The sequence below is a fragment of the Gallinula chloropus genome, assembly GCF_964237585.1.
Source record: "Gallinula chloropus genome assembly, chromosome: 9".
NCBI lineage: Eukaryota > Metazoa > Chordata > Aves > Gruiformes > Rallidae > Gallinula > Gallinula chloropus.
The window spans coordinates 9,076,804-9,089,808 of NC_140094.1; the positions used below are offsets into that span (position 1 = coordinate 9,076,804).

Here is a 13,005-nt window from a genome sequence, read left to right on the forward strand (position 1 = left end):
ACTAAGTTGGTGGGACTTAAGACTCTAAACCAGTGCACCAAGGTTTGCACCTTGCCTTTCACTGAGTAACTAAGACCAGTTTTTTTGAAACTGTTGCCAAGAACCAAGTCCTACATTGTCAAGATGAACCTCTGTTGAACAGAGCCTTTTGTGACAGCCTGTTTCACTCGGCTTCTTTATGATGATAGCCGAGGCTGTACTCTCTCTGTAGTCTCATTTACTTAATAAGAAGTTACCTATTAATGGGAAGTATTTTTGTTTCATGCTGGCATCCCTGAAGTCATGCAAGACTTGCAAAGCAATGGTTTAAAACATACTATTTGCAATACAATTTAAGCTAATTTAGTCCATTTTTACTCAGATTTCTAGAGTGGGGGTTGTGTGTTGCTACGTATGTAACTGCTTAAATCAGTTAGAACAATAAAACCCAGAATGTCTGGGTGAGAGCATTGCATTTCTCAACACAGTTGCCACAATATAAAGTGAAAAGGAAACACGATCACTTGTGGTTACTGTCACATATGTAGGCATTTGTCTTGTCAGCACTCTGAAATTTAACGGCTTCCTAGCATACCAGCCTGCAAGCTCGTTGGGAGGGTAGGACCTCAGCAAGAAAGCTAGAAAGTTGTGCACAAACTTTGGACAAGAGAGTAGGTGTTGAATTGCTGTAGGATTAGGAGTAGCAAATAAGTGCAGGAATACAATAGAGGACTGGAGGAGAAGAGGAGAGAAAGGAGGGAAGTGTTCCGAGACAGTAAACAAAGATTTGGGCACATTGCTGCCCACGGATGGGTAGCAGAGCCATCAGCTGAGGAGTGGAGGTTCTTCAGTCTCCTTTGTGTAGTGTGTGACTAAAAATTCAATTCAGCTGATTATATAGAGATGATGCCAGCATGATTTTCTTTCTGATTAATTAAAGCTATTTCAGTGTGTGGCTCCATGGGTTATGGAGTCTGTTGTTGTGTGGTACATTTAGATAACAATGGTAATGTTAGTGCTGATTTTGCACAAGTCCTTGAAATTAAGTATTTAGACCAGCAGGCAACTGTGCTTTTTGTTAGTTGAACCAGATGTTTATATTCTTTCTTATAGGGCTCGCTTACCTTACTTTTCAAACCCCTTTTGCTCTTAAAATACCTTACCTAATCCTTCACAGGATAATGGCATCAATAACAGAGTACTGTGAAACAGAACAGTTTGTAGAGGAGAAGAAACGAGAGGCTTCCCAACAATCTCTTTTTTGGAGCACTTGGGTTGATAAATAGTTAAATTTTAACTTGTCTAGAAAAGCAGATGCCAATTTTATATTCCCATCCTTAGTCTATTTCTGCAAGACGTGGGAGGGCCTGGAACATGCAAAGCAGGAGTGCAAATCTGAAACTCCCACATCTCAAGTGAGCCTATTTCAGAGCGGTTATCTCACTTGTTCTTACTAGAAATTCCATCTGGAAGCTGAGAAGTCTTGTTCCCAGTGAAACTTTCCAACAGTTTCTTCTCCCATCCCCCCCTGCCCTCCCAAGTTTTATATAAAACTGCTAACCAGTTGTAACTGAGATTTTGATTCGAGGCTGTTTAAGTTAATTAAGTGCCTGTGTTGCAGTCCAGCTCCAGACCAAGCCTTTGATGCTTCTTTTTTTAAAGCAAAAGCAGCAAAAGGAAGAAAAACAGGTTAGTTTTTCATCCGATGACAGAACAGTGACATAGTTGTGATCAATAGTTAATAATACACATCTGGAGGGAAAAAAATAAGTCATTTGCAACGACAGTGTTGTTAAAAATGTCGGGTTCGAGGACGACAGGTTATCCCAAGTGTCTCTTTTCCGCCTCAGTCTGTTTCCAAGAAGCGTGAGTGCGACCACCGGAACTGAACCCCGGGTTCACGGGGACACTGCACATTCCAAGCGCGTTCAGAGCAGCTCCCCGGCCGGCTTCTCTCCGCAGCTCCGCCCGCCTTCCCCGCAGGCTCCTGCGGGTACAAGGTGCGAACCGCTCGGTACCGTGCCGAGTGGAGCGGGCTTCGTACGGAAACAACACGCACCGGCGAGTTACTGCGACTCCCGCCGGCTGCCGGGGACAGGGCGGGCACGGAAACAGCCCCCGGGGCAAGAGCGGTGGGTGATCCCCGCAGAGCGAAACGCCGCGGCGCGGAGAGCAGCGCTTCGCTCCCGGTACGCGGCGGCGCAACCGCGGCGCCCGCCGGTGCGTTCTGCCCGCCTGAGCTCGGGCCCCGTCCTGAGGGGATTCGGAGTCGCTCTTGAGCCCGCCGAGAGGAAGGGAGCGGCGCCGGGGGCTCGTAACGTCACTCATACGCCATTTCCACGTCCGGAACGGCGGCCTCTCTACCCCGGCGCGGCCGGGGGAGGCTCTATGGTGAGGCGGCGGGAAACGGGGCAGCTGGCGCCGTGCCGCCCCGCTCGGTGAGGGCGGCTGGACTCCCGCTGCCCGGCTGGGCCCTCCTCCCGTCTCAGTCTCGGCCTCAGCCCGGGCGGTGGCGCGGGGAGCGGCAGCGATGAATGTCGCCGAGCGGCCGGAGGTGACGGCGGCGGCCGCGAGCGGCCCCGGGCGCTCGCAGAGTACGTGAGGGGCGGCCGGGCCGGGCCGGGAGGGAGGCGGGTGCAGAGAGGTCGGAGGAGGGAGCTGGGCCCCGGCCCCGGCCCCGGTCAGAGCAGAGCGGCCGCGCGGCGCGCCGTGGGCTCGCTCCGCCGCCGGGGAGCGCGGCCAGAGGTCTCGCGGCGGGGTTCCCTCGCCGCCGTTCTCTCCCTTGCGGGGTGGCTTAGGGATTAAAGGCGGGAGGCCCGAGGGCTTTGAGTGGAGGCGGTCAGGGTAGCTTGCCCCGATAGCTGTTACCGGAGTCTCGCAAACCTTCGGAGGCAGCGTGCCGTGTTTCAGTGAGGGCCCCGTGTGCCTTGGGTGGCAGGCAGGCCTCGGTTCGGCACGCCCGCCTTCACTCTCCGCCTGGGAAAGCGGAGAGGGGGTGCAATCGGGTTTAGGTGTTCTTCACGCGCAGCCGCAACAATTAGTGTGGCCTCTTTTTATTCCTTCAGTAGACTCGAGTACTTGTCACTTCTTAAAAGTCTTTAATAATGTGTTTTTTGAATACTTTCTTTCTTTCTTTCTTTCTTTCTTTCTTTCTTTCTTTCTATTCTGCCTGTGTTAAGGTAACACTGTTCAGCAGGAAGCTCATGATGCCAGGCTGGGGATAAAGGAGGGATGAAAAGGGGGAGGAGAAAGGAAGCAGAGTTTAGCTGTTAAAGTGCAAAGAATTATTCCTTCAATGTATAAATGCTTTGCTTTATAAACAGGAAGATATATGTGCTGTAGGTGAAACTTGCAGTGTGTGCTGACCGGTCACATTCAGCTTTGCTGTTCTTTGGTGTAGGTTCTGGTGATGCATCTCCAGATGAGGGAGTAGTAGAAGATCTGCCTTTAATAGATGAGAAAGCAGTGGAGCAGCTAACTACAGGATTGCTTTCTCATTATTTGCCTGACCTTCAGCGATCAAAATCAGCACTGCAGGAACTTACGTAAGAAGTTGGGTTTAAAAGTTTGTTTATATATGCATACTTTGTTGGCTACTTTTTTCACTGTAATGTTCTAGTGACCTTTAACTGGAATATAGTTAGTTGTAATATTTCTATGTTCTGACTGTAGCATCCTGAACAGTTAAATGATATGTGTCGCCTATCAGAACTATGACTGAAGGATTTATAATGCTAAGACACCGAAGTCCCCTAAGCCAAGTATGCCAGAAGACATGCAGATTCCTTAAATATTCGTTCACTTCTGTAGTGGAAAACATGCTGAAAGCTGGATTTATTTTGTTTGCAGAGATGCAGTTTATTTTCAGAGCAGCTTTTAGAGCAATGTGATGTTTGTTATCCAGTCTCTAGACAGTGTTGCAAAAGATACTCTTAGAAAATATAATTAAGGAGCTAAGCAGATAAGAATTCTTTGTACTAGCATATTGCTGGTAACTGAGACTAGTTTTTATTCAAGTGCAGACTGGATCTGCCAGGGATGCAAAGATACTGGAAAGGACTTTACACAGAGCTATCTTGGGTTTTGCAGGGTATGTTGGTTTGGATTTCATAAAGCATTGTGTGGCTATACTGCCAACAAGGACAGCCTCTGTCTGGAAACAATTTAGCTGATTTATATATAAGATCCTTAATAAGCATCGAGGATTCACACAGGTTCTCCTCAGGAATAACTGAGTCCTGCAGCATCACGCAGAGGCAACAGAGTAAAAAGTCAAGAGCTAGTTGTTTTTCCTGTCATTCAACCTGGGATGTTTACTGCCTGTTCAGGGTTTTTGGATATTCCCCCTGGATGTCTTATCATGGTGTATGATTGCAGTTAAATTTATGTATACTCATCTGAGATGTTTATAGAACAGTTTACTTGGTCTTTATTGAAATCACGTAGCAATGATTATCTGATATGGGGAAACATGTATTTAGATTGTTATCATCAAAAGCAGTGTTTATTTAAATATCTGGTTGAAAAGCATATGTGCTGCTTTACTTTAGTTTTGTGCATCTTTTTTTGTTTCAGACAGAACCAAGTGGTATTACTAGAAACATTAGAACAAGAAATTTCAAAATTGAAGGAGTGTAACTCCATTCTTGATATCGATATGTTGGTAAGCACTGTTAATGCTTTCTTCAGTCTAGACTAGTGTAGATCTTCTTGCTGAAGGTATTTGTAGCAACTTGTGGATTTTCCTTGTTCTTAATGACCTACAGGAAGAGAACCAACCAGTTCAGATATTTGGGACAAATTGTTGCTGGAGAGGGTGCAGAACCAGCATATTTCCTTTAAAGAGGAAGGGCACTGGGAAGACAAAGCAGGCTCAGTCAGCCAGTGGTAGTAAGTCTAGTTGTTCAGAACCAGTAGCCAAAGTGATCGTGTGCCATTTGTCAGTCAGACTGAGGCTCCAGTGAGAGCCATGTGCACCTCCAGACTAGCAGGAAGAGCCCATGAAACACTGCTGTGTGGTACATATAACTGTAATATTTTTATTCTGCTTAATGAATCTTAATTCAGTCCGTTGCTGGACATACCTGTTGAGATATGGTAGTTTTCTCTATTAATATATGTAATATGTAAACTTTATAAACCTTGAATGTGTTTTTGATTGCTGTTTTGCTGTGTAGCTTGATAAAACAACTGTTCCAACTTGACAGTCACTGATCTAACCGTTACGGTTTTTAAGTTTTCAGAAGCTAAATACTATCACAACAAGTTAGTGAGTATTAGAAATGACATGATGATGCTCCATGAGAAGACATCAAAGTTAAAAGTGAGTGGGATAAATATTTTTACTTTCCAACACAGAAGTCGAGTGCATATTTAAATACCTAGCTTACATTTTAGATGCATGCTGGAAGTTCTGATGAAAACAGAATCTTTGGTCCTTCTTTTAAATTGATATTTTCAGTAGTACCAAACCATGTATGTTTTTAAACTTTCCTGAGTTGCTTGAGGTAGGAGTGTCTGAACTCCTAGTAAATCTCAGTGTTGGCATCATGTTTAGGCAGTATCAGAATCAGAGAATTGTTTTGGTTGGAAAAGACTTTTAAGATCATCAAGTCCAACTGTTAACCTAGCACTGCCAAGTGCAACCACTAAACCGTGTCCCTAAGCGTGGCATCTATGCATCTTTAAAATGCCTCTGGGGATGGTGACTCAACCACTTCCCTGGACAGCCTGTTCCAATCCTTGACAGCCCTTTTGGTGAAGAAATTTTTCCTAATACCCAACTGAAATTCACTTCCCCAGCACAACTTGAGGCTGTTTTCTCTTGTCCTATTACTTCTTAGTTGGGAGGGGAAGAGGAGACCAACACCCCCTGGCTACAACCTCCTTTCAGGTGGTTGTGGAGCGCAATAAGGTCCCCTCATCCTCCTTTTCTCCAGGCCAAAGAACCCCCAATTCCTTTAGCTGCTTTTCTCATAAGACTTGTGCTCTAGACCCTTCACCAGCTTTGTTGCTTTTCCTTGGATATTTGCATTGTTCTGTTGTGTAATTCATTCCAACTAGTTCTCTTTGCTGTTTGAGTTTCTGTGCCTTTTCAGTGAAAACCAGATTGTCATAAATCTAAGAACTCCTCCTGCCATCTAATGCAGTATTCAGAGGCAGAAGTTACAATTACTTTCTTGTCTTTCTGTTTAGAAAAGAGCACTGAAGCTGCAGCAAAAGAAGCAGAAAGAAGAACTAGAACGAGAACAGCAACGTGAGAAGGAACTTGAAAGAGAAAAGCAGTTAACAGCAAAACCTGCTAGGAGGACATGAAAGTAGAGCATGCAACAACTTGTCTGAATTAATTCTTTCTGCATTCTCTGGAATTAAGGCAGACTTTGCTCCAGCTGGGCTGTAGCTGGTACTAGCAACACTCTACCCTCTGATACCATAAATTCCAGAACGGTGGTAATAGGGTTGGTAACATTCAATTTTTTTTCTTTTCAGACATTCAAGTTGCCTTCTTTTATAATGCTATGCAGTTTGATGTTGTTATAATGTAAGTTAATTTTATATATATATACACACACATATGTATATAGGAGAACTTGGGCATAACAGTTTTAAATACATATCCATTTTTTTCCTTCTTCTGGTGTTTAGAATTCTGAGAGCTGTTTGGTGATCAGCATACATGTTTTTCAGACAAAAATACGGGATACTAGTTAAAGTTCTGTTCTCATCCTTGGACTTAGTTGGCTGAAACTGCTTTGATTTGGGCAGTTGATACTTCTTGATGCCCTGATGGATAAATACTGACTTTTTGTGAAGCCTTAGTTTGATGCATCTCTGATGAACTTCCAGTGCATTTGCCTGAAAGCTCACTTTTTCCTAGCAGTTCGTTGTTTGGTTTGGGTTGGGTTTTTTTGTCATGAACTAACATAATAACAGCTTTAAAGTAACTTCTGAATAATTTCCCAGCTGAATTGTTTGGGGCAGGGGGAAGCGGAACACGAGACTTGGAATTGATGTGTACACAACACAGAGATTAATGAGTTTGTGCTACCACAAACATTTGAGTCAAACCAGGGAACTTGTCTCTGTAGTGCTCAAACAGGAAGACTGTGTGTGTGGTCTAAGCAGACTTCTGGGGTGTTGGAAATTAGTTTCTTTTATTTTGTGTGACAAAATAAAATGCAACCAAAACAGAACAATTTCCACTTAATGTGAAATTCAGGTACTTCTAGGAAAAATTTCTGCATTTAATTTTTTTTTTTTCCTTGAAATGATTCATTTGCACTTCAGGGCTATGTGAGAGAATTTTTGTTATCCTGTCTTCACCTGAAGTGATGATTAATACTGTATACTGATGATAAATGCAAGATGGAGATTGATATTTGTTTCTCTGAATGTAATTCCTCTGTTGCAGCACATGGTGTGGACTCTTATTCAAATGAATGTACATGTTGTCTAGACTGGTAAAGAGCTTTAAATTATTTGTTCCTACAGTCTAAAAAAAATAGTTATTTTATATCTGTATTAATTTTTAAGTAGTAATGTAAGTGGCAAGTTTTGAAGTAATATGAAGGGTAAGCTATGTAAAGTTTTCCCTAAAAAGAGCATGGTAAGATATCAGAGGGGCACAGTCAATTTTACTTTCTTCCCTTTTAGATGACTTACACAGGTTACACCTGCCTGGACTCTCCTGTATTACAATCTTCTGAATTCCTAATTTCCTGTTCTTAATATTTGTGACTTTTTATTTATTTTTTTTCCTTCCTGTGAAAGACATACCCTAATGAGTAATCCTCTCAGATGCAAGGTAAACTGGGGTAATATTTTGGGGCCAGAAGAACAAACTGATTAAAAGTAGTCTGAAGAGACACTGCAATGCTGTTACTGAAACAGCCATGGGTTAAAACTTTCCATGGGTATTTTTCCTTTAAGTGACTCGTGCCTATTAATGACTAGTGGATTCATGTTGACCTCTCTGCTGTGGTTTGTGTGTGTTTCTGAAGAGAAATGTAAAAAATTTCCACAATCTATTGTTGTACATAATGAAATATTGTTTAAATACGTTATTTTGTGATGTAACTTCAAAATTAGATGCTGGGAATTTCAACAGTTCTTATTCAAGTATAACATGAAACTAGAGGTCTTGGTATCAAAATCAGAATTAAATTCCTGGGGTATTTCTTGATTTGTGTTTCCTTCATCTAAAATCCAGTTTTGTGTTTCAAGTTGTGGTGGCTTTTTATCTGAAGAATTGTGGGGGTTTTTTGGGTTTGGTGGGTTTTTTTCCAGAAAATCATGGGTATTTTTACAGAAAATACAAAATTCTAAGCACAGAAATTTATTCTTCTGCAATTGTATATTTCAGTGTTTCTTTGGAATAATTTCTGATTAAAAGAATAAAAGCTTTCAGTGCTTGTCTGAGGAATCTCATACTTATATGCAAATATGTAATTGATAACTTTTCACATAAAATAGTTGTAAAATTTGGGGTTTGTATGAATATGGAGATAAATTTCTGTGGTGGCATTAATATGCACAGGTAGAGTGAGTAATTCTATTACTGTATAAATTTAGTCTTGCCTGATTTTATAAAAATTATTTACCAAGTAGATAAATGCAGTAGTGTTGGATGCTTCCTTACTGACTTTTTATTCCATCCACTTGAGGAGATGCAGCTAGCTGCATCTTTTTTCAAACATAAAATAACAGCTTTAAAATGGGGCAGGGTGTGTTGTGCTCTTTCATACTTGATGTGTGCACAACTAGCAAGTCATAGCAGCAGAAGACACTTAACTCTGCAATAACTCTGTGAATTTTTATTTTGTACGAGTCTATGAATTTAGGAATTACTGTGGCCAACAGTTTCCCATGCTTTAATCTTTGCTGCTGTTAACCTGGATGTCTAATTTGTGTTCCTCCTCCTATAGCTCTACATCTTTACAGGAACCAGTTTTTAATTCGGTGGAATCTGGCTTTTTCACTGATAGTGGTAGCTTTCCCGTGTTCACAAGACAGGTATAGACAGGTATTTGTTTCTTCTTGGAAGATCTCTACAGAATGTTTCCTCTGGTTTTATTCTGTGTGCTATGGTAGGGGTTGCTTCTGTAACTGTTCTCTTTGTGTTCTACCAGCCCAGAGTTTTCTCTGGCTTAGTGAGAACTGTGCTTCAGTTAACGCTTCCTGCCACCTACTGCTTGTTTTGCAGCAGTGCTGGCTGTTCTTTAACTCCAGGTTTGGTGCTTTCATGCCTCACCTTGCAGGGCTCAATTTTTTTATAAGCCTCATTAAATCTAATTGGGTCTTTGACCTGTGTCGGATTAGTTGTGTGACTATCCCAAAGTTACTGGTAAAATGTTGCAGGACTTGCCATCTGCACGAATAGAGATTAGAGCAGTGTGATGTATGGCTACTCACACCCACTATGCACTAAGTTTCTTGGGCAATATGTGAAGGTGCATTTATTCGTTTATCTATTTGTAAATAAAAGTGTAAGCTTAAACTGAAGTTGGTTTTAGCATGCATACCGCTGCTTTGTAGTAATACAGAGTATACTTGTACATACTTTACTCTTCTCAGTCCTTGGCAGAGTCATTTGTAGAAAAACTGGCACCAAAACTGGACAGTCCTATCCCCACGACCACTGGTTTGTGTCTTCAAACCATTCTTTGTGATCCCAGTGCATCTGAGAACTCCTGCAATGTCACAAATTTAATTTCCTGGAATATTCTGTATGTAGGTGATCAGACTAGAGCTGATGGGAAGAACAGCTCTTGGTACTGGTACCTGACAGTGTCACAGCGATGCTGGTGAGGAGAATTTGTACCGTTTTCTTCCATGCAGTAACTGGGCAAGCAGGGATCTGGGAGGTTGTGACTAACTCCATAATCTAAGTGTTGTTCATGAAGTGTTACATCGCCTTAAAGCACAGATGTTGGCCAGACCTGATAACTTGGTATATCCTTCTTGGTTTTTCTCCAATCAGTTTATCCCCAAGATGTCAAGCCGTGGGGTTTAGGATGGGAAACACAACACCCTGCTTGGCAACGGGAAGAGTTGCAACAAATGTATTCAGTTTTTACAGACTTGCAACTTGATGAAACACATCCTTTAAAGCTCCAGTAAGAGTAACTCAAAAATCTGTACACATGCAAAGGCAATAGTTTCTAAAGCAGTCATTTACAGAAGTAATTAATTTTGCACTGTCATGCGTGCAATGTAAGACAACAGCTGAGGCTCATCTGTTGTTTAATGTGTTGCAATAAAATACATCCCAGCACTTCTATGAAAGCAAGATCACCTGTGTGCACTGGTCAGCAAAGCTTACTGCCAGTAAATTGCCAATATAGTTTATTGCCTCGATGGGCAAGATTTTTCTCCTGTCACCTAGGACTTATGTAAAGAGTCATATCCTCCTGTGTAAATACAGCCTGCAAAAGTAATAACAGAACAGTTTATATAAAACTCTTTGCTACCTGCAATCAGTGTTTCAGTCCTTCAGCACTCAACTGCAGTTGCTAGTTTTCCAGTCTTTAAAATGTGGTAGAGGTCATGCTGGCAAACTAGGTGTGTAAAAGTATTGCTTACTGGTTTGCTTCCACTTTTACGGGGGTTGGTTTTGGTGTTTTGCTGTTGCTTTTACTGCTACTTTTTTGTTAGCCTTACAGATACTATGGTTTAGAGGTATGCCAGAAGAAGAATACATCCAAGAAAAAATATCAGAGATGATGTGAGGAAGTTACTGCTTTTGTTCTACATCACCCAGTGTTAACTTGAATTCATTTGACATTGCACTCACTATCAGGTAGGCACCCTGCATGGAAGAATAATCCCCACCCTGAAGAACTTGCAGTCTAAGCCTCAACAGATGCATAGACATTGTCCTGTGTAGGAGTCAGTGTAATTGGCAGGCCAGGAAAGCCCAGTGAGCAGGAGAGGTACCCGTTGCTCCTGCAGCCACCCTGGGGTGCCAGTGGCCCTGGGGAGGAGTGCAGCTGGGCGGTCTGTGCCCAGCCCTCCCACAGCAGCTTCCACCCTGTCATCCTGCCTGGACTTTGCTGCTCTGGGAAGGTTAGGCAGCACTCCCTGCAGCTGCAGCGGGCCTCTGTGGTACGAGTGAGTAATCCCTTCATGTGTGGTTTATGTGCTCGGTTCCCAAGTTATTGATTTAAGTTATGCCTTCATTAAAATGGCAGGCCATCTCTCTTAAAAACTCTGGGGGATGTAGGCATGGAGCGTAAAGAAGATATTTTGATATTTAAATACAATTCTGAAGTATATATATTTAAAAGGAAAACAAAAATTTCTCATGGACAGATTTGAGGATCAATCTTGTGGAACAAATTTTACCATGAAAAAAGGCTGTGTTCTGACTATACCTGGGCAGCTGGAACAGGAAGTTCTTAGAAGTTATAAAAATGGGGAGGCTGGGTGTTTTAAAAGATGAGACTGTGCTTTTTCTTCTCCCTCTTTAGAGAAGTCAGTTGTATTGATGTATTAACAAGGATACCTAATCTCTGTGTCATATTTTTAAGGATACTGATTGTATCTTCTCCCAGTACACTGCCTATCTAGGAAAATCTGTGGAAGTGTAGGTGTTATGGAGCTTTGAAAAGTAACCCTTTGTCTCTGCAGGGGAATGCTCTGTCATCAGAAGTTGTTTATCAATTAGTAATTATTGATCTAGTAAGCGTTGTAGGTTTTTTAATTCGGTTTTAAATACTTGCTATTTTTCTTTTGCTGGAAAAGGACCACTAGATTAAGGTTTAGGGTTGCTGCTTACAGGTAACCTTATAAAAGATAGATAATGCCCTATCAGTGGCCACTAGGTTACAGCTACTGTAGTGGTGATGGTGGTTTTGGTTTAGGTCAGGCTGGAGTGACCTATGCTACATAGATCCAGGTGGGACTTCTAGAATGGTACCGGCTGAATTTGCAGCTGTGCTTCCATCAGGGATTGGCTGGGGTCCAGGTGTGGAATGGGAGTTAAAATTTTGTTTTGGAACTTAGAGAAGCATGTTTATTAGAGTTTTGTTTTCAGATGGACTCAGAAGTGAGAAAAGGGAAGGCACTGGCCTAAAATTGGGAGGCAGTGCTTTTGTGTAGAACTAGTATTAGATGTGCCAGCTCTTACGCAAGCAACAGGAAGAAAAAGATCTTTCAGAGGCCTTTTAACGTGGGGCTTTCTTTTATTGTGCTTCCATGGTTTTACTCTGGTGTAGCTGGTTCTGTGCAGCTGTGGGAAGCATTACAGAAACCTCACAGACATGTATGAAACTACTAAATACTGAGAATTCCTTTGGAAGGATAACTTGTAGCCTGTCACAATTAATGGTATCTTTTGGCTAAACATGCTTTTTGGACTTATTTTGAGTATTTTTGTGTGAACTGGGATTCTGACTGGGACTGATAGTGTGAGTTTTTACAAGCAGGCAAAAGGAGTCACTCTATTTCAGAGGTTAAGTCCTGCAGCCACATCTCTAACAACCTCTGTACCCAGGAGGGAACGTCTCTGAGAACAGAGGTAAATTGTCAGTCTTGACTTTATGATTATTGGCCTTCAGCCATAAGCTGAGAAAAGCAACTGAGGCTTCTTTTCTACAGATAGAAGCTCAAAGTAACACAAAGCGTAAGACAAGTGGCAGAAGTGTGCTAAGAGTGTGAGCCAGTCTTGCTGGCTGTGAGGAGTGGCGCTGCACGTGTGCTGCACAAACAACTGTGGAGCTGGGACAGAGAAACTGCTGCTGTTTGGAAGCACAGGGTGTGATTGCAGTGTGCACGCCTGGATGTGCCAGGAGACTGACCCATGTACTGCTTTTCAGATGGGCACCCTAGAGAAATTCTTCCCTTCTGCTTCTCCCGTTGCATGCAGATGGTGCAAGAGCCTTACAGGATCTTCCAATTTAACTTCTCAACACCTTTCCCTCATTGTTAAAGCTTTCCACAGCTGGCTGTGCATCAGCTGAACAGTTTTACTTGTGCAGAAACTTTGTGCCAAGAGGGGGAGGTTGAGCCTGAGAAGGAAATGGCCTG

General features: G+C 42.5%; 1 protein-coding gene across 1 annotated transcript; it reads left to right on the forward strand.

Annotated features, from left to right (window-relative positions):
* Positions 1 to 2,509: 2,509 nt before the first annotated feature.
* Positions 2,510 to 8,491, forward strand: BLOC1S6 (biogenesis of lysosomal organelles complex 1 subunit 6; the record flags this gene model as incomplete). The annotated part of the gene is made up of 5 exons (XM_084267931.1): positions 2,510 to 2,573; positions 3,380 to 3,524; positions 4,555 to 4,642; positions 5,216 to 5,302; positions 6,175 to 8,491. 5 exons carry the CDS (start codon positions 2,510 to 2,512, stop codon positions 6,292 to 6,294), a joined length of 504 nt encoding a protein of 167 aa, XP_084124057.1. The 3' UTR covers positions 6,295 to 8,491.
* Between the last annotated feature and the right edge of the window lie 4,514 nt (positions 8,492 to 13,005).